Source organism: Ambystoma mexicanum, chromosome 2q, assembly GCF_040938575.1.
Source record: "Ambystoma mexicanum isolate Mex_15411 chromosome 2q, UKY_AmexF1_1, whole genome shotgun sequence".
Lineage (NCBI taxonomy): Eukaryota > Metazoa > Chordata > Amphibia > Caudata > Ambystomatidae > Ambystoma > Ambystoma mexicanum.
Window position 1 is genome coordinate 792597921 of NC_090924.1, and position 26305 is coordinate 792624225.

A 26305-nucleotide genomic window follows, 5' to 3' on the forward strand; every position below is an offset into this window, starting at 1 on the left:
TTTTACTAGAGACAAATAAGTAGTGCAGGGTAGCCGCAGATTTACCTCTGGACCACGTTGCACATCTCAAAATGACTCATCACATTACCCTTGAACATATGGAGGTCCCTCCGTTTCATTTCAATTAACCAGACAAGTCCTCCAATAACCGATGGGTTCCCATCCAATGGTAAATTCCGTAGCAAATCATTTTCATGCCCGCACCTCATTCAAATCTACACATATAAAGACTACTGGACCATCCAGATCGACATACAGTTCATCAATTCGAGTCATGGCACACTCTACAAACTCATGGGTCTTAACAACTGCAGGATTCCAATAAAGATTAAACATCGGCCAGGGCATACTATAGGATCCTGACACAATGTCAAAAACGGATTAAGATTTGTTACTTCCTTAACATTTATACCCACTCCATTTAACTTGCCTTTTGGAAAAAGTGATCTAGGGCAGTCTGCTCCCTTTCCTTTCCTTGGAATGCACAACTTTGACATATTGTACAAGTTTGGGACCGTCTTATTTGGCTGACAGATCCAAAATGTTGAGATTTAACACGGTCCAAGGCAAAAAGACCCTTTCGCACCTACCCATACTGCTGAACTAGACTCATTTTCATGTCCTGAAACGTCCATTGGGAGGCCTGCAGTGCTAAATACACAATTCACCATATAACAGAGTATACTATTTGCAATAGTGAAAACAAAGATTGAATGACATTTGTTCTTCCTTGTATATGGAGGTACAGGGGTCCTTACCTTTTTCATAGGTTTGCTTCTTCTCATCTTCCGAGAGTGCTAGGATCTTTTTTTTTAGCTTCTCCTCCTCAACCGCAACTTTTTTGTCATTGTAGCATGGATCTGGACTCATTGACAATGTTAACCTATGTAGATTATCCTGAAGAGAAAAAATAAAATGAGACAAAAAGGTAGAATTTGCTTACCAGAGAATAAGAAACAGATACAAGTTACTTATCAGAGCACATTCTGAAACATTGTTTCTAGTCCACCAACCAGCCTTTCACTATCTGAATTTCTTTATTCAGGGTTTTGTTTAAAAATGTTCACGCTTCCAAGCGCTATAGTAACAGGTTTTATAACTCAATTTAATGCTACTCTTATGCATGGGATGTCCTTCATCACGTCACTGCCAAGGAAGCCACATACTGCATTGAGAGGCTGAATCTACCATCTACTGAAATAAAAACAATATAAGAACGTTTTTGGATCTGTCTGAGCACATGCATGTTCCTGAGAGATATGAGAGTTATATGGGGAGGAGACTTTAATTGCACATTAGATCCCAGGGTGGATAGATCAGATAGGAATATGGAAAAACCTACCCCTTCAGCCAAGACCTTGAGGACCCTATTGAGAGATTTTAATCTAGAGGATGTATGGAGAACACACCGGCCGCACGATAGGCATTATTCTCATTATTCGGCCCCACAAAACCTACACACGCGGTTAGACTATATGTTTGCTGTTCCGGAACTGACGGGAGAGCTAGTGCGGTCTGAATACAAAGCGAGAGTCCTTTCAGACCACTCGCGTGCTGATTTTAACTTGGCAATACTTGCCTCCTAGAGCTAGGATACCAACATGGAGGCTTAGAGCCGAAGCATTGAAAGACACAGTGTTCAGAGGGGACTTGAGAAAAGAAATAGTGGAGTACTTTGAAAATAACACTGGGAGTGTAGAATCGGCTGGCACACTATGGGAGGCATTTAAGGTGGTAGTGAGGGGAGCATATCTAAATCCAAAGGTCTGCAAGGTGGGATAATGCAGGAGCTGCAAAAGGCAGAGGAGAACCTGGAGGCAATTATGCGTAGAGGCAAGAACTCCCTTGAAGAGACCGAAACCATACGTCAATTGCAGCAAGAATGCGGAGTAGATTGGGAGAGATTATGCAACCTGAACTATAAGGAATACAGAGAGGCAGCATGCTGGAGGGGATAAGCTGGGGAGGCCGTTAGCCTGGCTGTATAAAAACGAGACACCCAGATCAACAGAGTAGTAAAGAGAGAATGGACAAATACTTGATACCCAAGAGGGTGTGAACAGTGGGTTTCTAGAGTTTTACCAACAACTGTATGGAGACGGAGGGGGCGAATCTCTTGAGATGATTGAAACACTGGACGATATTGGCCTACCTAAATTGGGGACTGAGGAGAGAGAGAACCTAGAGGCCCCAATCACGTTGGAGGAACTAGAAGCAGTGATTAAGCTCTTACCTACTAGCAAGGCCCCAGGAGCGGACGGACTCCCCAGTGAGTTCTATACAACAAATAAGGTGGAAGTGCTACCCCCTTAACTGGCAATCTTGAGTAAAGCGTTATAAAAAGGGATGCTGCCGGATTCCCTGAGAGAGGCGATCATTATTCTGCTTCTTAAGCCTAACAAGCTGAGCATGGACTGCGGGCCATATAGACCGCTACCATGCTGAACCAGGACAGTAAGATACTCACGGCTGTGCTGGCAAACAGGCTGAGACAGATTATTGACAAACCTACACATCCCGACCAGACCGGATATGTTCCGCACAGAAGCATATCCGACAACCTCAGAAGGTTCCACCGTGTCATAGAGCAAACGGAAAGGGACTCGCACGAGGTCACAATTATTTCATTAGATGCAGTAAAGGCCTTCCATTCTGTCAAATGGCCTTGGCTGATGGCAGCCCTAAAGGAATATAGAACTGGGCTCATGTACTTTAAGTGGGTGAAACTGCTGTATAGTGCACCACTGGCTAGAGTCAAGACAGTAGCAATCCACTCAGAGCGATGGCAACTCAGTAGGGGCACTAGTAAGGGATGCTCTTGGTCCCCGATGCTGTTTATTCTAGCACTGGAACCCCTAGCGATATATTTGAGGAAACAATACGAGGTGGGGATCAACACGAAGGGAGGGTCACACCTAATATCAATGTATGCTGATTATATGCGGTTATACTTAATATATCCTCAGGAAAACCTGCAATATATCTTGGAAGTAATAGAGCGATATACAATGCTTTCTGGCATTACAGTGAATCCTAAGAAATTGTGTATTTTTCCCCTGGGGAGATATATAGGGATACCACGAGAAGAACTACCAGTATTACAAATACATTGGGAGACTAGAACCTTTAGGTACCTAGGGATTGACATCTATCACATGGTGGAGGCTGAATACAAATACAACATGGAGAAGGCGGTGGCAAACATTGAAAACAGTAGGAGATTCTGGGCTAAGCTCCGTCTGGCCATGATAGGGAGGGTGGCACTCTTGAAGATGGTAGTGCTGGCTATGTTGCACTTTTTTGGGAATGTACCATACATGATACCCAAGAGATTTTGTGTTAAACTCCAGAGCATATGTAGGGGGTTCATATGGCATAATACCAGGAACAGAATAGCGCTGTGGAAACTGCAGAACATGTATGATCAAGGAGGCATTAAATTGCCCAACTTCAAGGTCTATCATTTGGCCAGCCAACTACAATATGTGGCTAAGTGGCTAACGGAAGACTCAACATCGGAGTCCAGATTGTTGAGGTCTGAATGTGTCCAGTTTTTCTTGAAAGCGTGGATATGGACGCCGAAATCAGAGCTAAAGGAGTGCGCGAGAATGTTAGAATTGGGATGGAAGATTTGGCGCAAAGCTTGCCAAGTTATGGAGAACCAGACCCCGTGCTCCCCACAAATGCCGCTAGTGGCATTGACTGGAGTGGACGAGCAATTGAGGAAGGTAATCCATGAGCTTTAGGAACAGATTGGCATAGCAATGCTGGGGGATGTATGGCACGACGGGACGGGAAGGCGATGGAATTTGACGCGCTGGTAGAAGAAACTGGTCTACACTTGGGACAGTAAATTACTTATACCAGATTGGTGCAGCGGGTGAAAGAGACATGGTCAGAAATAGTGCTAGAGAGTGAGCCCAACACGGCTATAGAAACAATTTATGATATCTCAGATAGAGGGGAAATGAGGTCTCTCGGATTTATGAACTGCTGATGTTAAGGGTGGGAAAGGAGGTGAACCAGCTAAGACGGGACTGGGAAGAGGAAGCCATGGAACCTATGAATAATGGGTTGTGGGTGAGGGTTCAGAGATGCCACAAAAAAAGTGTCCAGGAATGCGAAGCTGAAACAAATCCAGTTGTACATTACTCAAAGGGCGTACATGACCCCCCAGAGGATTGTTTGATTCAAGAACGCAGGAATACAAACATGTCCCAAGTGTGGGGAGGTGAACGCAGGGATGAATCATATGTTCTAGCCATGCCCGGAAATTGGAAGGTTCTGGGGTGAGGTAGCCCACCGTTTAACCGAGAAAGGGATTAAATTAGATGTGGAATCTGTATGAGCGTGCATGGTAGGAGGATTTTCTAGACCTCGCAAGTTGAAACACGTGAGTAAACTCAAACTCACCGACAATTCACCTCAAACTTGGTCAGACCATCACCTCATCACCTTCGTCATGGATGCCCATACACCCACCTCCCACAAGCCCCCGCCATACCTACCAGAAATAAAAAAAAACATCACAGCTGAAAAGCTAGTACCACTCATCCTCAACCCTCAACTCTCTTGCTGACCCTGGGGACCCTGGTGACCCCTTTATCCTAGTCAACAAATACAACAGAATAATGACCTCAGCACTTGACACTATTGCACCACTGAAACTTATGAAAAGTAAACCTAAAAAACACCCCAACACTTGGTTCACGCCACACCTCAAATCCCTCCTACTCGAGAAACGCAAGAGTGAACAAATTTGGAAACACTCACCCACAGAGTCCAAGAAAATAAACCTCACTAAAATATCATCCATTTATAAGAAAGAAATAATTCAGGCCAAACAAGACTCATACAACCAAAGAATAGCCAATTCAAACTCCAACACAAAATAACTATTCACCATTCTTAAAAAATTGGAAACACCCATCCCTATCCAAACCCTGGTGCACCAGTGTACAACATGCACTCTCTAACAAGGTGGCCACCTTACAAGACAAGATTGCTTACAAAAAAGAAAACTTACCCACCATTACCAACTCCACTGTCATACTTAAGGCCACTCCTAAACCTCCCCACCGCTTCAGCTTCTCTAATGTTACCACACTCGAGGTCGAAAACATATTCTCACCCTGAAACCATCCAACTGCCAGGGAGATCCCTGTCCCTCACAAATTATAAAAGATGCAGCCAGAGATCGCTCACCCTTCATTACCAAACTCATTAACTCCTCCTTCTCCAAAAGCCTCATTCCCAACAACCGCAAAGAGTTCTGTGTTCTCCTATTACTGAAAAAACAAACCTTAGACCCCTCCATACCCACTAATTACAGACCCATCACCACCGTCCCATTCCTGCTCAAAATTTTAGACAAGGTAGCCTACCTTCAAATACAGCAAAACCTGCAACAAAACCACCTCCTGGGAGTCCGTCAGTCTGGCTTCAGACCCCAACATGGAACAGAGACAGCATTGATTGATATGAAGGCACAAATTGATACCCTCAGAGACAATAGCCAGGCAGCCCTACTCCTTTTTCTGGACTTATCAGCGGTGTTTGATTTAGTCGATCATACCATTCTCTGTACTCACCTTAACACTGCAGCCCACTTTTCTCAGGAAGCTATAGGCTGGATTCAATCATTCCTCAGTAACAGGACTATGTGCGTTTTTTCCACATCTGCAGCGGCCAACCCCATCTTAATCATCTGCGACGTGGCCCAGGGATCCTGTGTCTCAGCACCCTTCACAATATTTTCACGAAGCCCCTTTTCGGTGATCGATGATCTGGGTGTCACCTACACTACACACAGATCCTCATACCGCCGACGGGAGATTATGATAAGGATTTGGCCTTGGTGCACAGGATGTACCTCATCATTCAGGCATGGATGACCTCACATGGCCTATGCTTGAATGATGAGACTGAGCTCATCATCCTAGGCACAACCCCCAACATCAACAAATTAGGTCACAACTACTCAAGCTTCACCATCGACGGAAACACGATCAAAGTTGCCAAGGAAGTAAAAACGCTAGGTTTTTACCTAGATTCCACCCTGTTCTTTAAAAAACAGGTCAGCTCAATGGCCTCCTCTACAGCCTACACATGCAAACTCACTAGAGCAGCCAAACCCTTCCTCTCCCCTCACAGTTGCATGACCATGGCCAGAGCCCTTAATCTATCAAAATTAGATTACTGCAACGCCCTCTACATAGGAGCCAATAAATACATCACAAATAAAATCCAAATCCTTCAAAACAATGCTCTCAGAGCGGCATTGAGCATCCGCAAAAAAGAGCACATCTCAGACATTAGAAGAGCTCACAATTGGCTCTCGACCAAAGACAAAATTGCCCTGAAAATAGCATCACTTACTCACAAATGCCTTAATAACGCTGCTCCACGTTACCTCATCGACAGATTCACCAGATACTCCTCCAACCGCCCCATCAGAACATCCAACTCCAATACCCTCATTGTGCCTAGATACAAACGCTCCAAACGCTCCAAAACCGGAGGCACCAGCTTTCAGGTTAAAGCAGCACAACATTGGAACTCCCTCCCTCCGACCCTAAGAGTTACCCAAACTTCTCCACACTTCAGGCGCAACTACATCCGGTGGATCAAAGAAAATGACCTCTAACTCACTCATTACAATGCACCGATCCCCACATGCATCTCACCCATCTGATTACACCCCACTACCGATGACACTCGACACACCCACCTCATGAGTATATATGTATATACTACCTGCATCAGTCATAAATATAACTTGCTATATTTGTAGGTATAATTTGTATCCTGCATATAGTTGTCCTATTTTGTATATTCTTTTGTATATTACTATTAAAAAAGGGGGCACAGGCATCATTTTGCATAGAGACCAAAAGCTCAGTCACAGTGGGAAAGGGAAGATGGAAGAGCCATGGTGGTGTCGGGTAACCTAGGTAATTCAAGGGTCTCCCTGGCAGCAATATACTGCCCCAATGTAGGCCAGAACAAATTCCTTTGTGAAGCACTGGGAGAAGTGATGAGTAAAGCGGAGGGACTCCTACTCATGGGGGGGGGGGAGGACTTCAATATGTGGGCAGACTGGGAACGAGACCATAGCGGTAAAACCACCCCTCAAGACAGAAATGGGAGACGACCGCAGGGGAGCTTCCGAGACCTAATGTGGAGTTATGGGTTGGTGGATATTTGGAGGGAATTGCATCCTACCAGGAAGGGGTACACTTTCTTCTCTGCGGGCCATGGCACTAGAATCAGAATTGGCTACCTATTTGCGGGCCATTAGCATATGAGTAGGATAGAGGCCTGTGAGATACGACCGTCTAGTTGGTCGGGCCACGACATGGTCTGGTCAGACATCAGCTTATCAGGCCTGAAACCCAGGGACTCCTTATGGAAATGCAACAACTTCCTCCTTAGAGACGCAGTGTTCAAGGAGGAGATGATACCAGCAATCAGAGAATTCTTCTAATTCAATGATACGGGTGAAGTTAGCTGTGAGATTGTTTGAGAAGCGGCAAAGGCCACCTGGAGGGGGAGACGGCAAAGGCCACCTGGAGGGGGGAGACTGATCAGAGAGGGGGTTTCCAAGAAAAGGCTCAGGACCCTCCTGGCACATAAATTAAGGTCAGAAATACTCCAACTAGAACAGTCGGAGGGTTAGGGGGAGGACGAGAAGGAGAGAGACCTGGATAACGCAAGAGGGAAGAGACAGGAACTGAGGGAACTGGAAATGGGCAAAGTGGTCTACAACATCTTCGAGAAAGGCGATAAGGCCGATGCCATGCTGGCGGCCAAACTCCGGGGCTAGAGAGCAGATAGATGGGTGACCAGGATAACAAGCAGTGAGGGGGAGGGAGATTGGACCCGGAAGGCATTGCTGAAAACTTTGCAGGTTACTATGAGAGCCTATACGCAAGGGAGGGAACATGGATCAGGAAGCGCTGGGTGCGTACCTCGACGGGGTCACTCTCCCCGCCCTCAGCCCCATAGTGGCGGCCACCTTGGATGCCCCGATAACGGAGGAGGAGGTACTCAGGGCAATTTCTGGTTTGAAGCTGGGTAGGGCCCCGGGAGAGGACGGGTTTACTGCAGGCTTCTACAAGGCCTTCTCGGGTCACCTGGCGGGTTTTCTGGCAGGCCTCTTCTCCAACATACTGACAACAGGAAAAGCCCCCCCGTCTTTTGGTAAAGCCCTTATCACAGTGATTCCGAAGGAGGGGAAGGACCCGGCGGACTGCCGCTCTTATAGGCCAATCTCACTTTTGAATGTGGATGCCAAACTATTCACTAGAATCATTGCCACTCGGCTCAAAGACCATATGCCCGGGCTCATGCATTCAGATCAGGTGGGTTTCATCAAGGGAAGACAGGGGGAGACACCCTTAGGAAGACCCTACATCTCATGAAGGAGGCAGCGCAGAAGGGGAATAATCCGGTCTTGGTGTTTATCGACGCCGAAAAGGCTTTTGATCGGGTGGATTGGGGTTTCCAACACAGCGTGCTCCAGAAACTGGGTCTGGGGGAGGGAATCCGGCAGGCGATTAGGGCTCTGTATGTGACCCCATCAGCTAGAGTTACAGTAAACGGGCACCTGTCTCGCATATTCCACCTTCAGAGGGGGACCAGGCAGGGCTGCCCCCTCTCCCCACTCCCCACTCCTGTTCACCATGACTATGGAAGTACTTGCGGAATACATTAGAAGGTCTGCCAGAGTACAGGGCATTGATGTGGGGGACCGCACCTTCAAGCTGTGACTATGCTGATGACATCTTGCTACATTTGAGAGACCCCGCTAGGTCAGTCCCTGCTGCCCTACGGGTAATTGAACGGTTTGGAAGTTTCTCAGGGTTTAAGATGAACATAGGCAAATCAATGATCTTCCCGTTTGCATCAGACACGGAAAGGGACCCGGAGGAACTGAACCCGCTGGGCCTACAAATCTGCACTGAGGGGATACAATATCTGGGAATTAACATTGTCAGATCTGATGAAGATTTAAATCACCCTCCCTTGTTTGACAAACTTTTTAAAGACATGGAGAGATGGGGAAAAGGTCAAATATCCTGGATGGGAAGAATAAATGCCATAAAAATGAACCTTCTCCCCAGGGTCTTCCAGATGCTCCCGCTTGAAGCCCCAGATGCATACTTAATAGAAGCTAAAAGGCGTATGCTGAAATTCATATGGCAAGGCCAAAAACCCAGAGTGGGATACGAAACACTCATGCTCCCCAAAGACAGAGGAGGGCTTGCCCTCCCGGACCTTCAGGCCTACCATAGAGCGGCCCAGCTTAGAGCACTGGCCCCCCATCTTGGAGAAGACCCCAATAAACAATGGATATATCTAGAGAACTCCCTCATGAGCACCCAATCCTAGGCACCATGTGGAAGGCATTGGCAGGAAACGGTAACAGCGACAAAATAACTACATGGCCCTCCCCCCTGAGCCACATTTGGTCCACGCCGGTATTGGAAGCAATACCAGGGCACGAACACTACCAATCCTGGTTTGATGCTGGACTATGTAGGGTCGGCCAACTTGTGAGAGAGGAGACGTTCATAGGTATCCAAGAACTGGAAGAAGCATTGGGGATTGGTACTCTCTTCCCTCTCCTGTACCTACGGCTTAAAGGAGTCCTAATGAAACTCACACTAAAACCATGTGTACAACGAAAGCTCACCCCAGTCCAAAGAATCCTGGACACCTAAAAGCCTCAGGAGAAAATGGGAGGGGGACTTACACATTCGACTTGGACACAAACTCGGGGGGCGCATCTGTAATAGAGCATACAAGACCTCAATCTCCTGCCAGTATAAAAAACAGGCTGTTAAACTTCTTCACAGGTGGCAGTACGATCCAGTCAAACTCTCCAGGATGTTCCCGAATGTTGTCCCCATGTGTTGGCATGGCTGTGGAGAAAAAGCGAACTATTGGCACATTTGGTGGACATGCGACAGGGTCCAAGTGTTCTGGACGGAGGTTCTCGGCTGGCTGAGGGAGGCAGGGGAGAGGCCTTACCCGCCAGATCCCATGTTACTAATATTTGGATTGCAACTAAAGGATGAACACTGGGAAAAGCTTCCAGACTTGACACACTCTCTGTTATTGGCGGCCAGAGCCGCGCGAGCTAGAACCTAGAAGAGAGCTGCCCTTCCCAGTAGGAGAGAATGGGTAGCAGTAGCCAAGGGAGTCGGCCTACCACCAACTTGCATGAGCCAGGGGGAGCTGACCAGAGATGCTTTTGAGTGGAACTACTGAATCTGTACGCTGAGATAAGAGGAGGGGGTGGGAGGGGGATAAACGGCAGAGATCTGCAACCTCTTTATGTGCGTTTTTCTTTGGGCATGAGTCTACAGTTGTTTAAATTGGATGTGTCGCTTACTCATATGAAAATTCAATAAAGTTGATATAAATAAAAAAGATGTGAGTCTCCACTCCTGCAGCCTATATTTTACTTTCATTTATGTCAGGGGAGCATGCACTGCAGATACATATTCCTTGTCTACTCGATATGTGGGAATCTTCTACCCTTTCTTTACCTTGCACTAATCCACCTGTACTACCCGATGAAAGTTTGCATTGCTACTGCCCCGATTCACCTTTTCAGTTTGTGTGAGGGGCTCATGCACTGCTCAGACTCAAATCGACCTGTTCAGTGCGAGCAAAGCATTCAAAATATTATACAGCTGCTGTACCAATCATTTGCTGCATTAAAGGGAAGCTATGTGAAATGTGCTATCCACACCCTCAACCGAACCATGGAACCCGCATGTGCACAACCCTCCCACCTTGGTTGGCAGGAGAGGTGCACTTTGATACAGAGGTCACCTCAAGGCAACCAATGGGGAGAGGGGAGTTAGGTAGAAGTTGTGTATGGATACGGGGAGTTAGGGTAACCAGAAAGAGGGTTAGGAAGAGATAATGGATATGAAAGGGGACATAGGGTACATAGAACCCTCACAACCTTGCTCCTTTCCCTGCTCTCTTTACTCAGGACAATTCACTTCCTCAACATTTAGATATATACCATTGCATGCTCCCATGGACTTGACCATCCTGACACTGCACAATTCCTGCATAACCAGATTCATGCCCTACATAGTTACTCTTTGTAAACAGTTCCAAACTTAACATTGAACACACTTCCACACTTCTTATGTTTTATCAGCAGTTGTAGCAATTCACAATTGTATAACTCTAAAAGAAAAAGCTGCTGTAACTCGTTGCCCCAAGATTAAGCATATGCTGCTCCCAACACGATTAGGCACTTAACTGCTGCTCCTTAACCCACAAGCGAGTTCAGTGGCATGAAGTATAAGTCATTCACCATCTGAGAGCGTTCACCACCTCGGTCCAACTGAATCCGCCGCCACCCAGGTCCTCTGGACTTTCTCTCACGAGTTTCACTGCTGTGGCCCAGGACACCAAACGTACTACCACAGCCTGTTCCTCCAAAAAGAAACATCAAGACTGCGTTTTGCAACAGGAAGTGCAAAGGCTGAGTAGCACACACGTGGGGCATGTGTGCTTCTGAATGCTAATCACAAGTACCTGAAGAGCGCGCTGCACGCTGTTCACTGCTACCGTGTGAGCCAAGCGTGCCTTCTTCCCTGAGGCACCTGGGAACTGCAGCCCTGTGCCAGAGCCTCTACCTTCCTTTGCTCCATACCACTCCGACGTGGGCTCACGTGCCCCATTTCCTCACAAGCTACCAATGTTAATGCTCTCCTATTCCATTTGTGAGTTTGTTCTTGTGCTACTGCACATTGTGCTTTTCTGTTAATTGTGAAAGAAACCTACTGTTCTGCCACGATGTTAAGCACTGCTGCAAGACTATTCTCATACCATTTTAACTTTTTGCACAAGTCAGCTGGATACTTGTGGGAACAAGAGAAAAAAGTAAGTTTACTCTCATGAAACTGCATTTACTCTTAAAATAGGGAGGCAAATACTTCCACTTCAATTCAAAATCTTATCTGGAGCATTGGAGGCCCATCAAACACACCAAATTAACTTATCACAACATGCTTGACTTTGATGTCCCATTTTGTTAGTGTGATTTCTCCTGGATCCAATAGGAGTTCTACCCACCCATATTAATATAATTCATAAAAGGTGTTGAACCGCCTAGGATTCGTTAGACTTGACAAATCAAAATCTGTGTATTTTTTTGGGTGGGTGGGGGGGCACGAACACTAGAAGCTACAGCTAGCATTAGGTGGGAGAGAGGATGTATCATGCACATGTCCTGTCACACGAAACCTTTGGATTGTTTTACTTGTACCCTTGCGAACACATGTTAATAGGTCTATTTGTTTAGGAATGCTTTCTCAAGTTGGTAACAGTCATAGGATGTACACAACAAGTCTTTCTGTAGGAGCTACTGCAAATAGTTTTAACCTTTTCTAGTGGTTGCTAGGAACTAATTCTTGTTCCCTTCTTTCAATACCGGATAATCAGGTCCCAGCTTGTCAGATTTCAGACACTTCAGCTGCCACACAGAGCGCACCTCAAATCGTTCAGGGCATGTACACAGGTGGGATAGAACCCTAGCCGGTGCTAGTCTGCCACCACATGCCTCTAACTCACCCCAATTAACCTCTTGTACTCATCCAAAATCTACAAATGTGGGATATCTATAGCCCGCTCCTACTATTTTAAAGTTACCCTCACAATTTCCTCCCTCCACCTCATTGTGCATGGAGTTTAAGTATTTGCAACAATTGTACCCATTTCACCCCTCCCTCCACCTGCATCGAGTGCTTAAAAGCTTTGATTTTGATTTACATGCGGTCAATGGCCGCCTTACTTTTTGCATACTAGCCTCATTTGCAAGAAGGGTCATCTGTTTCAGCTTCTGATAGGCCAGGCGTTGTATTTCTGAGCCCCACCCCCACAGAGAGGCGAAAGCCTGAGCTCGGAAGCGCCTCCTCAGACGGTACACGGACGGTTGAGCAGCCCCTCTGCTCCACCACACTTCACCAAGTACTTTAGCACAAGGTGATACCGCCCCATGTATTCACTATCCCGACTGCTCACAGCAAACACCACAGATTGTAAAGCTGAGCGTGTTGACCTACTGCATCTGTAGAACTCTGTTTCTCGTACACGCGACCGCCACTGCACTAAGTTGATTGTGGCGCACGTCCACATGAAACATTTTAAATGTCGGTAACTTCCTTTGCACTTTACTCAATTTTTTGATTGTCTTGCTATACCAAACTAAGCAGACTAGTTAGGTCCAATAAGTCTCTGTATCTAGCATTCTGCCACTCCAAGTAACCTTCTGCACATGCCCCCTTACCATACTAGGATATATAATAGGTATGTCCCAATTCTTTGTCTTAGTGGGATTAGGATGTATAGGGACCAGATATGCAGTACAGCAAGAGTAGCCACAACCTAATTACCCCTCTCTCAGTCCACCTTAATGGCAGGAGGATATAAGGGTGTCTAAAAAACTTAATACACTCTTAAATTATATATGAAACACTGCCACATCCACTACACATAGTAAAAACAAGAATTTATTCACAAACTATTTCATAAAACCAAGATGTTGGTCCTGTGTGCTTTCCGCAAGGCACAATGTACACCAATATCAATCAAGTAAAGAAAAAATGAAAAGTTACACTTTCTCAAAAAACAGGGTCAGTGACTATGATTAGTATGTGACATAGGTTGGTTCAAAATTGATTGATCAATTTATCAATCTGACATTTCATAAGGGGGTCATACAAGGAACATTTTTAGTAGTCCTTTTTTGGAGTAACACAAAACTGTTGCGTTTGAAGGATGTCTACATATGTTTCGGCTAAGATGTTACATAGACACCATCCCTGGTGTCTTGCTCTTCCAAATGCAGCCCTCTTCAGGACAAAGGATTTCTTTTTGAAGTGATACACTGTTCACTTAATCCCCACTAGTTCAGATTTTCAGAATACTGAAATAATGACAAAGTGCAAAAAATGTGTGTTACTAAAAAGTTTAAAAAAAACATGGTGGTATGTCTCATATATTGCAAGGTTTCTATTTCTCTTTGTGCATCCCACTAACCTTGTCGTTGTCTAGCGGATGGACTGGAGTCTTTATTTTGCCTAAGATGGAAAATATTCCTTCTTATGTAGTTATTGCCTTCCACTTCAATTAAGTTGGATTGATTGCAGATGGGAAACATTTCCTCTTAGTGTTTTTTGGTTTATATCCTTTTGGCGCCAGATGTTTATCTGGAAAAAAACATACGGATATTGATATCAATCATCTATACTTGATTTATATCTTTTTGTATAGGCATTTTTTCTTTTTTGTTTTTTATGCACGGACCTGAGTGACTCAGGAGCTTTTCACGCTGTATCTCAGGTGATCTTGAGAAGTTATATGCCAAGTGCTTGTGTTGTAATCGCGTGGGTTTCTTTGTTAAGGCTGCCCGGAGAAAGACATAAGTAGAAGTGTATAGTGTTACACTATTGTTTCTGATTTCAGGCAGGATCAATGCGTTCACATATGTCTAATTTTGCGGCGACTCTGCACCGTTTTATATTTTATCACGCAGACTTACATTGTACTGCGGTTTGATGTTGTTTGTTTTCTTCTGCGGTGTCACTCGCGTGTTCTAATCATCTTGTTTTCACACGCGGGCTGGCAGTAAATGGCGTCTTATTTCTTTCCTGCTTCCCGTCGCGCTGTGGCTCGCATCTTATGGTCCTCTCACTTCCTTGTTTATTCTATTCTCGGAAGTGATGTGGGTTGGCTTTTAACATGGATGTTCGTCTTGAAAAAGCTATACAGCGTTGCTCTTTCTTTGTGGTTTGGTCCACCATCTTGGGTGGATAAAGCCTCGTACTGTAAGCGTATCACGTGTTTATTATGTTGTTTTTATTCATTTAACATTCCGCACATAGTGGATCCTATATTCTGTCTTCATCAATTAAAGGTGAAGCGGTGTGATGTGTGCCGGTTTGATGAAGTAGTATATGTAGATGTACATAATACTTTGTTTTCATCTGAGATATTGCATTCTGGGTGCAGTAGTTCATCTTTAGTTCGGTGATGTTAATCATGCATTCCAAATGGCAGGCCAGAGTTTTTGGTATTTTTCATTTTTCCTTATTAAGGTCAGGCGATGAGACTTTTAGGGGTGTTGGTAGTGAGTTTAAACAAAAATTCCCCATTCGACTGACGTGTTTCGACTGTTCTTTACAGTGTCCAAGTCATAGATCCATTTTTGTTCGCATTTGCGCAATGTCAGGTCTCTGTTGCCACCTCTTTTTGCACCGTCTGGATGATGAACCAGAATATTTCATTTGGTTTATGTTTTAGGCATGTGTAATGTGCAACAAGTGGTTTGGGATTGAATTTCTAATACTCAACCTATGTTCGCCAATTCTTTGTTTTATTTGCCTTTTTGTTTTCCCCACGTACAGCAAATGGCAGGGACATTCTACTGCATATAAAACCCATTGCGAGGAGCAGTTGGTGAACGTTTTTAGTTGCCAATTTCTTCCTTTCAGGTTTATGATTTTTAAATTCTTTGTGAGTGAGAACACAGAGCATTTGCCACATTTAAAATGCCCTGTTACTGGTGGTAATTCCCATACTGTTCTTTGTGGGTCTCTGATTTGTGTTTCTCTTGGATACATGTGGACTAACGTATCTTTGAGGTTTCTCTGCCTCTTGAAGGCAAACCTAGGTAAGGATGAGTTAAAGTCATCTATTGTAATTATGTGCCATTTTTATATTACCAACTTGCGCAGTCCGTGGCTAATAGGACTAAAAGTTGTAACGCATGTGATCTTGGCAGCCGTTGTTTTGTTTGTTGGGTTAAGGCACATATCTCGATTTGCATTTTTAGCTCTTCTGTAGGCTATATTAATTTGTTTTTAGGATAACCTCTTGCTTGTAAACGTTGTTTCAGTCGTTTCCCATGGGTTTTGTAGTCATCCAGCAGGGTGCAATTGTGTCATACTCGTAATAATTGGCCTATAGGGAGGTTACTTTTTAGACTTGCCGGGTGGTAACTTTGATACTCTAGAAGGGTGTTTTTGTCTGTTGGTTTCCTAACAGTTGTCCATCTTCTTGCTTTACTATTTGTAAATCTAGAAAGGGCCTCGTTTTAATGTTGTAGTTCATGGTGAAACTGATGTTAACATTTTGTTCATTGAGCCATTTGTGGAATTTGAGGAGGTGCACCAACGGACCTTGCCAGATTAGGAAACAGTCATCTATATACCGGTGCCATGTTCTGATATTGGCCTGGTATGAGTTGTTGCTGTGGTAGATAGAATTTCTTTCAAAGTGGTCCATATATAAGTTGGCGATGTCTGGGGCAAAGGTGGCGCCCATATTGGTCCCATGTTGTTGGTTATAGAAAGTGCCTTCATAGAGGAACTAGTTCTCCGTCAATGCCAATCTCGCACATTCCAAAACAAAGGCAGTTGGAACTTTTGTATCGTTAATATTGTGTTGGTTGAGGTAATATTCCAAAACTTGTATGCATTCTGATTGCGGGATGCTGGTACATAAAGATACTACGTAGAGTGTTACCAAAATGTCATCAGGTTGAGTGTGGATAGTTTCGACAAGTTTGATCATAATTGTGGTATCTTTAATATATGATTTCATTTGAAGTACGAAAGGTCTAAGAAACCAGTCGACGTAGATGGACAAAGCTTCTAATACTGAGTCTATGGCAGAAACTATAGGCCTACCTGGTGGAGTTGTATTGTTCTTGTGTACTTTCGGCAGTAAATAAAATGCTGGTATAGTGGGATTGGTTTTAGACAAGAATAGTTTTTCGTCTTGGTCAATCCATCCTTCACAGGAATGACTCATAAGGCTTGATATTTCTTCCTTTAGTCGTGATGTTGGATCTCCATATAGTTCCCGGCAGAATTTGTTGTTTGTCAATTGTGTGGTAACTTCTTTGTTGTATGCACCTTTGTCCCACAGGACAATCCCCCCTCCTTTATCGGCCGGTTTTATGATGAACAGATCGTTATTCTGTACATTTTTCAGAGCTTGATGTTCAGTTTTTGAGAGGTTATCTTTTGAGACATTCTTGGTAGAAAGTAGTTTCCGTGTTTCTTCAATGATTTTGTTTTCAAACGCCACATTGGCAGGGCTTACCATAGCTGTACTAGGACAAAAGGTGGAAAGTAATTTAAGTCCTGTAGTACTTCTGTCTTTTTCTTTGGCGTTCTTGATGGGAAGGCAGAAGAAATATTTCAAATGGATGGTTCTGAAAAATTTTGAAGTTCAATTTCTGTTTTGAAATTGTCTGCTTTTGTGACCGGTACAAAGCTTAATCCACCACTTAATATTGAGGTTTACCCTTCTGAGAGACCATGTGTTGAAAGGTTAAAGATTGGTATCACCAGTTCTGGACTGGGCCGTTCCAATTGCACGTCTGCATTCGTGGAGGGTCTTGTGATCGATTGAAGCCTCCTCGGCCCCTCCCTTTCGTGCTATTGGTAGTATTGGCAAAGGTAGCATATGTTTTTTTCTGGTAGCCATTTCTTCCTCTTTGTGGACCTGACTTGTTTTGATTGTCATAGTAAGATTCAACTAGATATGGGTAAGTTTTAGTTTCTTTGTACATGTCGATGTCTTTTTAATTTCTAAATTGTTTTGTCAATAGTTCGTTTTTTGAACTTATTAATTTCCTCGTCAATTTTTTTTTTATGTCTGATATTTCCAGTTCAGATTTTATTTTTTCCTCAAGTATGTTTATCTCGGCTTGTTGTTCTTTGGCTTCTTCTTCAGCGATGTCAATTATCAAGATGAGCCAATCACGCAAGCATTTGTTGCTGACTCCACTGAATTTACCTTTGAATTTTACATGGTCTATGAAAACACAGGGAATATTCCTCACTTGTAGTCCTTCCGGAATAATCCCCGCCTTCAGATATGCCAACATGAGTTGGCCATGTGATTCAGTCCTTATTAATTTCTTCTTTTTTTGCATCAGAGTTTCGAAATCACTTCCCGTTGTTACGAGCACGACGCAATTGCACCCTGCTGGATGACTACAAAATCCATGGGAAACATCTGAAACAACGTTTACAAGCAAGAGGTTATCCTAAAAAACAAATTAATATAGCCTACAGAAGAGCCAGAAACACGTTACAACTTTTAGTCCTATTAGCCACGGACTCCGCAAGTTGGTAATAAAAAACTGGCACATAATTACAATAGATGACATTAACCCATCCTTAACTAGGTTTGCCTTCAAGAGGCAGAGAAACCTCAAAGATACGCTGGTCCACACGTATCCAAGAGAAACACAAATCAGAGACCCACAAAGAACACTATAGGATACCACCATTAACAGGGCATTTCAAATGCGGCAAATGCTCCGTGTGCTCACTCACGAAGAATTTAAAAACCATAAACCTGAAAGGAAGAAATTGGCAACTAAAAACGTTCACCAACTGCTCCTCGCAATGGGTTGTATAAGCAATAGAATGTCCCTGCCATTTGCTGCTGTACGTGGGGAAAACAAAAAGGCAAATAAAACAAAGAATTGGTGAACATAAATCGAGTATTAGAAATTCAATCCCAAACAAACCACTTGTGGCACATTACACACACCTAAAACATAAACCAAATTAAATATTCTTGTTCATCATCCAGACAGTGCAAATTTCTAAAAGAGGCGGCGACAGAGACCTGGCATTGTGCAAATCGAACAAAAATGGATCTATGACTTGGACACTGTAAAGAACTGTCTAAACACATCAGTCGAATGGGGAATTTTCTTTTAAACTCACTACCAACACCCCGAAAAATCTTCTCATCGCCCGACCTTAATTAGGAAAAATGAAAAATACCAAAAACTCTGGCCTGGCATTTGGAATGCATGATTAACATCACTGAACCAAATATGAACTACTGCACCCAGAATGCAATATCTCAGATGAAAACAAAGTATTATGTACATCTACATATACTACCTCATCAAACCGGCACACATCACACCGCTTCACCTTTAATTGATGAAGACAGAATATTGGATCCACTAAGTGCGGAATGTTAAATGAATAAAAACATAAACACGTAACACGCATACAAAACGAGACTATCCACCCAAGATGGCGGAACAAACCACAAAGAAAGAGCAACGCTGTATAACTTTTTCAAGACGTTGAACATCAATGTTAAAAGCCAACCCCCATCACTTCCGGGAATAGAACAAACAAGGAAGTGAGGGGACCATAAGATGAGAGCCACAGCGCGACGGGAAGCAGGAAAGAAATAAGACGCCATTTACTGCCAGCCCATGTGTGAAAACAAGATGATTATAACACACGAGTGACACCGCGGAAGAAAACAAACATCAAACCACAGCACAATATTAGAAGGTGTGATAAAATATAAAACGGTGCAGAGTCGCCACAAAATTAGACATATGTGAATGCATTGATCTTGCTTGAAACCAGAAACAATAGTGTAACACTATACACCTCGCCTTATGTCTTTCTCCGGGCAGTCTTAACAAAGAAACCAGCGGGATTACAACACAAGCACTTGGCATATAACTTATCACGATCACCTGAGAGACAGCGTAAAAAACTCCCGAATCACTCAGGTCAGTGCATAAAAAACATAAAAAAGAAAAAATGCCTATACAAAAAGAAATAAATCAAGTATAGGTATGTGATATCAATATCTGTATGATTTTTTCCAGGTAAAAATCTGGCGCCAAAAGGATAAAACACTAAGGACATTTTTCACATCTGCAATCAATCCAACTTATTTGAAGTGGAAGGCAATAACTACATAAGAAGGAATCTTTTCCATCTTAGGCAAAATAAAGACTCCATTCCAACCGCTAGACAACGACAAGGTCAGTGGGATGCACAAAGAGAAATAGAAACCTTGCAATATATGAGACATACCACCATGTTTTTTTAAACTTTTTAGTAACACACATTTTTTGCACTTTGTCATTATTTCACAGTGTTCTGAAATTCTGTACTAGTGGGGATTAAGTGAACATTGTATCACTTCAAAAAGGAATCCTTTGTCCTGAAGAGGGCTGCATTTGGAAGAGCAAGACACCAGGGATGGTGTCTATGTAACATTTTAGCCGAAACATATGTAGACATCCTTAAAACACAACAGTTTTGTTACACTCCAAAAAAGGACTACTAATAATGTTCCTTGTATGACTCCCTGTATGAAATGTCAGATTGATAAATTAATGAATATCACTTTTGAACCACCTATGTCACATACTAACCATAGTTACTGACTCTGTTTTTTGAGAAAGTGTAACTTTTCATTTTTTCTTTACTTGATTGATCTTGGTGTACATTGTGCCTTGCGGAAAGCACATAGGACCAACATCTTGGATTTATGAAATAGTTTTTTTTGTGAATAAATTCTTGTTTTTACTATGTGTAATGATGTGGCAGTAAGAGTGTATAACGTTTTTTAGACACCCTTATATCCTCCTGCCATCAAGGTGGACTGAGAGAGGGGTAATTAGGTTGTGGCTGCTCCTGCTGTACCCCTACCATACTATGTGTGCCTAGTAACATTCAGCATTTAGTATCTAGCCATATAGTGTTGTTGGCAGTTTGTCGCTTTAAGCCTGCCATTCTATACTATATGCAGTATATTGCATCTAGCCATTTAATGTTGGTGGCTGTATGTCGCATTTAGCCTGCCATACTATGCTACGTCTCTCGTAGTTCTTTGCATTAGTTTATCCTATCACATTGTTTCTGGTAGTATATTGTTACTAGATCATCGTGCCATATTGTGTTTCTAGTAGCATATGGTAGTTTAGCCCACCATACCATACTGTGTTTTCGGCATTGGTCTGCTTATTTAGCCCTACCACACTGTGTAACCAGTATTGTACTGAGCCCTATGCCTGCCAAGCCAAGCTCTGCTAATCTTCCCCTCCAGACTCGCCCCATATTGAATTTAGATATGGGTAATTATCTCATGTTCCCATTCTGCCTTGTCCAAGAGAGCACACTAAGCACAGGTAAACTCTTCCGGTATGTCTAGACTGGCATGCCCCAGACATTAACCTATACCTTGCTCTACGCCGTTCCTTCCACCCACGACACCATTTCCAACCAGTCTATATTATGCCCACAGTCCTAACCCTACCACTAAGATTCCTCGTCGACTTAGATAGAGCTCTATCGGAGACATCGCAGGGTATGAATTGCTGCTAGGGAAATTCGCTATGAATAAAAAAAAACACGATCAAGGGGGCGCTGTTGCGCAGCAGACCAAGATGGCCGCTGCCTGAGAAGCTCCGATAATGGCTGAGCAAATATCGTTTTTTTTTAATCCTGTTTCCCTTGTCCCCAGACTCACCAACTGCTGGTGTAATGAACATGGGCCACTCCTAGCTCCCCCGGACAATCCTGTGGGGTCTAATGCTGTTTCTGGAGGTGCGAGTGCGGAAAGGGCCTGGCGGCACGCTGGAGGAGACTGGGGGACGGGCGCCGCTCAGTGTTGGAGGCTGTCGGCCCGCCAGTGCTGGATGTGACGGACCTACCTACTGCCGGTGGAGAGACGAGCTGTCTGAGGGGGCTGAGCCAGCCCAGGTGTAACTGCAATCGGGCAGACAGGAAGGTGGGCGGGCTGCTGCAATGCGGCTGCAGAACATGCGGAGGCGGGATCTGTGGAAATCGGCACCCACGGCTGAAGGTGAGCGGTCCTGTTGCTGGCGAGCCTGCGGGGCTGGAGAGGCGAGCAGCACCCGAAGTTGCACTCTTCCCTATCGCCCTTTAAGAGCTTCCCTGTTGCTGCTGCTGTACCCGCTGCGGAACCTGTGCAGACGGAACTGGGCGCGAGCTGCTGCTGTGGGCGGCAAAGTTGAGGGGGCACTCACGACTTGTACCCAGTCTGGGGAGAAGGGGCGCGGACGGACTGGTTGCTGTATAGGGCCCGGCTCGCTCTGTGGCCGTGGACGAGTGTTAGAGTAGAAGCCGCAGGCTGCGTGGCGGCATGGGGGACTGGCCTGTTACAAACTGCATGGCTCTGGACATCTATCCTGGGTCAAGGGCGAGGATTGCATATACATGCTGGGAGTTGGGTGGTTGTAACATTCTTCTCTACAAGACTCCCCATTGTGATGCGCTTTTACTGTTCCTGGAATGACTACTACCGCCCTGCTAATAAGCTGTTGGAATAAATGAATGGCGCACGCCAGGGCACTGCTTGGTACTTGAGTATCAATTATAGGGTGGTCCAGGACTGCCTCGGAGCGCTTCAATCAAGGCAATCTAGAAGCTGATGCCATTAAGTACAGGTGGGGGCCAGTTCTGCAGTGAACATTCAAGCAATGTTGGTTGACTGATTAAAACTTTGTGCTGGGCTCCAGATTCTGCTCCTTAGATCTATTGGCAATGGACTGCTGTTCTAACCAACTGTGAGGGCGGCGCTGCATGGCGGTCTGGTGGTCTCACCTCTTGGTTGGGCTGGCACTGATTTGCCCGGGTCAGGCGGACCTGCTTATCGGAACATTGGATGGTGGGCCAGTACTGACATTCAACTAAGGCTTCTGCTTGCTTGAACTCGAGCGAGGGGGTGGGAAGGTGCGCTCTGGGGGCCTATGTTATTGTGCTGCCATTCTGCTGTGGTGACCGAGGGTCCTGTTTAGGGTCCATATAACCACCAGCCTCGGTTGGGTAGAATACTGGGTCCGGTTCATTTTACTAATTTTGACTATGGGTAACCAGAAGAGGCAGGCAAGGATGGAGCAATTTGCCTGCTCGGATCAGGGGCAATCCCAGGCGACCACCTTGCAGAATCCAACAGCGGAACAGATGGACATTGTGGCTCTGAACCAGACGCTACTGGCATTGAAGGGGTGCACGGACACGCTAGGGGCTAAAATAGACGCCCTCTCTTATAAAGTTGATGTCTCAGCGGTCCAAATAGAATAACTGTGTGGACGCATGGAAGAGGCAGAGCAGAGGATAGAAACCACAGAAGACAATGTCACCTCGCTGCAGCGCGAGGTTACGTCCCTCCAGCAACTGGTAAAGAAAATTGCGGGGAAGAATGAAGACTTAGAGGGGCGATCGAGAAGAAAACGTGTGGATTATTGGCGTTCCGGAATCGACCAACATAGATAATATGGAGAAGTGTGTTGAGAAACTCGTGATGGATGTCCTGGATAGTCCGCCGCTATCAAATATGTTCATGGTCGAACGAGCGCACCGCTCCCTGGCCCCTAGACCACCGTCAGGCGCTCTGGAACGCCCCATCATTGAAAGGATTTTCAGCTACCGGGATAGAGATGTTATCTTGAGAGCCGCCAGGGAGCAGAAAGATTTAAAATGGGAAGGTTGCACTATACGTCTCTTCCCTGACTTTAGCCCGACAGTTCAAGATAAAAGGAAAACATTTCAAGCGGCAGAAAGTATTCATCGGAGCAAAGGAGCAATCTACTCCATGATGAATCTGGCTAAGCGCCGGGTGCAGTATAATGTGGCTGCGGTTTTCTTCACGGTGCCGGAGGCAGCAGAGCAATTAGCCAGGAATCTCCCGAAGCCGGGGGGTTCACCCCGGAGGCCCTCCTGAACTAGTGCTGAGGTCTATGGAGGGGGAGTGTTGGAAGATTGGGGCAATACTATTGTTCCTTATCACATGGGTTGTTGGGGTAAGGGGGGACAAGTCTATTGAATCAGCCATAGCCTTGGGGAGCGCTTGAGCTGCCATCAGTGGCCCCGGTCACCGCAGGGACTGCGGTTGTTAGTTGAGATTATTGTTCCTCCACTATGGTTGGTGTGGGGGTAGTGGTACAGGGGGCGGGCAAGAACCGGTTGGTTTTGGTTGCTGGAGTGGGTGGTGGAGGAGGAGGAGGAATGGGAGTGGTGGTGTTTACAGTTATCAGGGAATGGTGTTAAGGTTGTTAATGTTTTGTCTCGCACATGCTCCGATACTGGTACTAGAGGTAGTGGGTCTGTGTCCATCAATACCGTTTTTAAGGTGGATGGTGGGGTGATGGTGGCTGGAATCTTGTGCACTTGCTGGCTGTTTTTAGATGAGTGACGGGAAGGGCAGGCAGTTGACAATGACGTGGAATGCGAGAGGATTTACGAACCAAAAGAAATCTCGCCTTATAGCTAATGACAGTAGGAAACACAAGGTCCACATTTTATGCCTGCAAGAAACACTTGGCTGACAACGCGCGCCTTCCCAGGCTGGCAGGCTGGGGCGTGCATATGTATTGCTCATCCTTTTCTTCACATGCTAGAGGGGTGGCGATATACATTCATGGGACTCTACAGTTCCACCTGCATGAACAGATTAAAGACGAGGATGGCCGGTATATACTGCTGGCGGGAGAAATTGGAGGTGCTAAAATTTTTATTATAAATGTATACGCCTCTAATGTAGACAGCCCTGATTTTTTCCACCAATGTGCTAGGCACATCCATAAATTCCCGGGCTACGAAGTACTCTGGGCGGGCGATTTCAACTTAGCTCTTTCACTAGATATGTATAGATCGGCCTCACAACAGCAGGCGCTTCCACAGGGAGCTAGGGCATGGGCTGCAATAGCTGCATATCATGACCTTCACGATCTATGGCGAGAGGAGCATCCAACTGCTATGGAGTTCACCTTTTCTTCTGGGGTTCACTGCAGCTCCTCCAGGATTGACTATATTATAGCCTCTGCTGCTATTGCCAGGTGTGCGGAGGGAGCTAGGATACTTCTGCGTACCCTTTCGGATCACTCCCCTGTTCTGGTCTACATTAATGGTATAGCGGAACCCCTTTCTCCGCCTCAATGGCGGTTTCAAGCTGGGTCTCTGGAGGATGTGGCCTTTCATGCAGGAATAGAACAAGATATCCAAACATTTTCAAGCCATTGTGGGATCAGGCCCCAGTCAGCACAATTTTGGAGGCATTTAAGGTTTACATTAGAGGGTGTTGCATTTCTAGAGAGGGCGGGAATACTAAAGGCATCGAGAGGGTACATGAGGAGGTTGGGGGGCGTCATTAAGGAGTTAGAAAGTAAGCAGAGCGGCTCTGACGACTTAAGAATACAGGACGAACTGAAGGTGCGCAGGGAAGAGTATCAACAACTAGCAATGAGAGAAGAAAAATATCTGGGAGACCCCATTATGGCATTGAGATATGGGGAGGGCAATCCTCCGAGTAGGACACTGGCATGGACCATCAAAAAGGAGAGGCAATCCTTCCCCATAGCTGAGATAGTGGATGGGGATTGGGAGACTATCAAAGATTTGCATGGGATAAATAAGGAGTTCTATAATTATTATGGGAAGCTGTCTGGCTCGCGTTATACAGGTGGGCGAGATAAGTTAGTGGAATATCTGGATGAGGTAGCACTGGGTTGGCTAAACAGTGAGCAGGGCGGATCGCTAAATGTCCCCATTACGGAGGAGGATACTCGGGAGGTTATAAAATCACTTCCCAATGGTAAGGCGCCTGGCATCACCGCCGAGTTCTATAAGGTGTACATCATTATTGTGACCCCCCACCTAATAGAAATGTACGAGGACGCCATGTCCAGAGTCAACCAGATCGGCATTGGTGACTGCGTTCCCCAAGCCAGGGAAGGATCCCAGTCTGTTGGCGTCTTATAGACCTCTGTCATTAATAAATGCTGACAGTGGTGGAGTGGCCTTTCCTTTGAGGTTTTGAAGAGCTCGGAGTTTGGGCTCACTTATATAAACTGGGTTAAGCTGCTTTATACTGCCCCGCGCGCAGCTGTGTATACAAGTGGAGTGGCCGTTGAGTTTCTTTATCCCACTCGGGGTACAAGGCAGGGGTGCCTGTTTTCCCCAATTTTATTTGCTCTGGCAAAGGAACCTCTGGCTTGCCACATTTGGGAGCTGCAGTCCCACCGAGGCATTTGTGTAAATGCGCACAGAACAGTAATTTCGCTCTATGCGGGTGATATCCTTTTGTATATTAGGCAGGCCAAGCAGAATTTAGCCCCGTTGGTGCAGGAAGTGCTCAAGTTTGGGGAGCTATCGGGCCTGAATATCAATTGGAATAAATCTAAGTTCTGCCCCTGACACCAGGGATACAGCAGACTGATGTGGGTAATGACTTCCAATGGTATCCGGGGGGATTGAGGTATCTGGGTATCGTGGTCTCCACCAAGGTCAAGGCATTGTACAGGGACAACTATATCAAAGCACTTGAGGCACTAGAGCAGAAGGTGGAGTCATGGATCCTCCTCCCCATTTTGCAGGCAGCACGACTGGCCTTAGGGAAGATGGTCATTCTACCCAAGCTGTTTTACGTCTTCAATAACGTTCCAGTCTGGCCCCCTGGC

At 45.2% G+C, this 26305-nt stretch overlaps 1 protein-coding gene across 1 annotated transcript in view; it reads right to left on the reverse strand.

Moving 5' to 3' along the window:
• Positions 1-26305, reverse strand: part of PITRM1 (pitrilysin metallopeptidase 1) — a 1609076-nt gene that overhangs the window by 1011545 nt on the left and 571226 nt on the right. The window contains exon 14 of the mRNA XM_069648021.1: positions 759-897. Within this exon, the coding sequence (XP_069504122.1) occupies positions 759-897 (139 nt within the window). The remainder of the gene's footprint in view (positions 1-758; positions 898-26305) is intronic.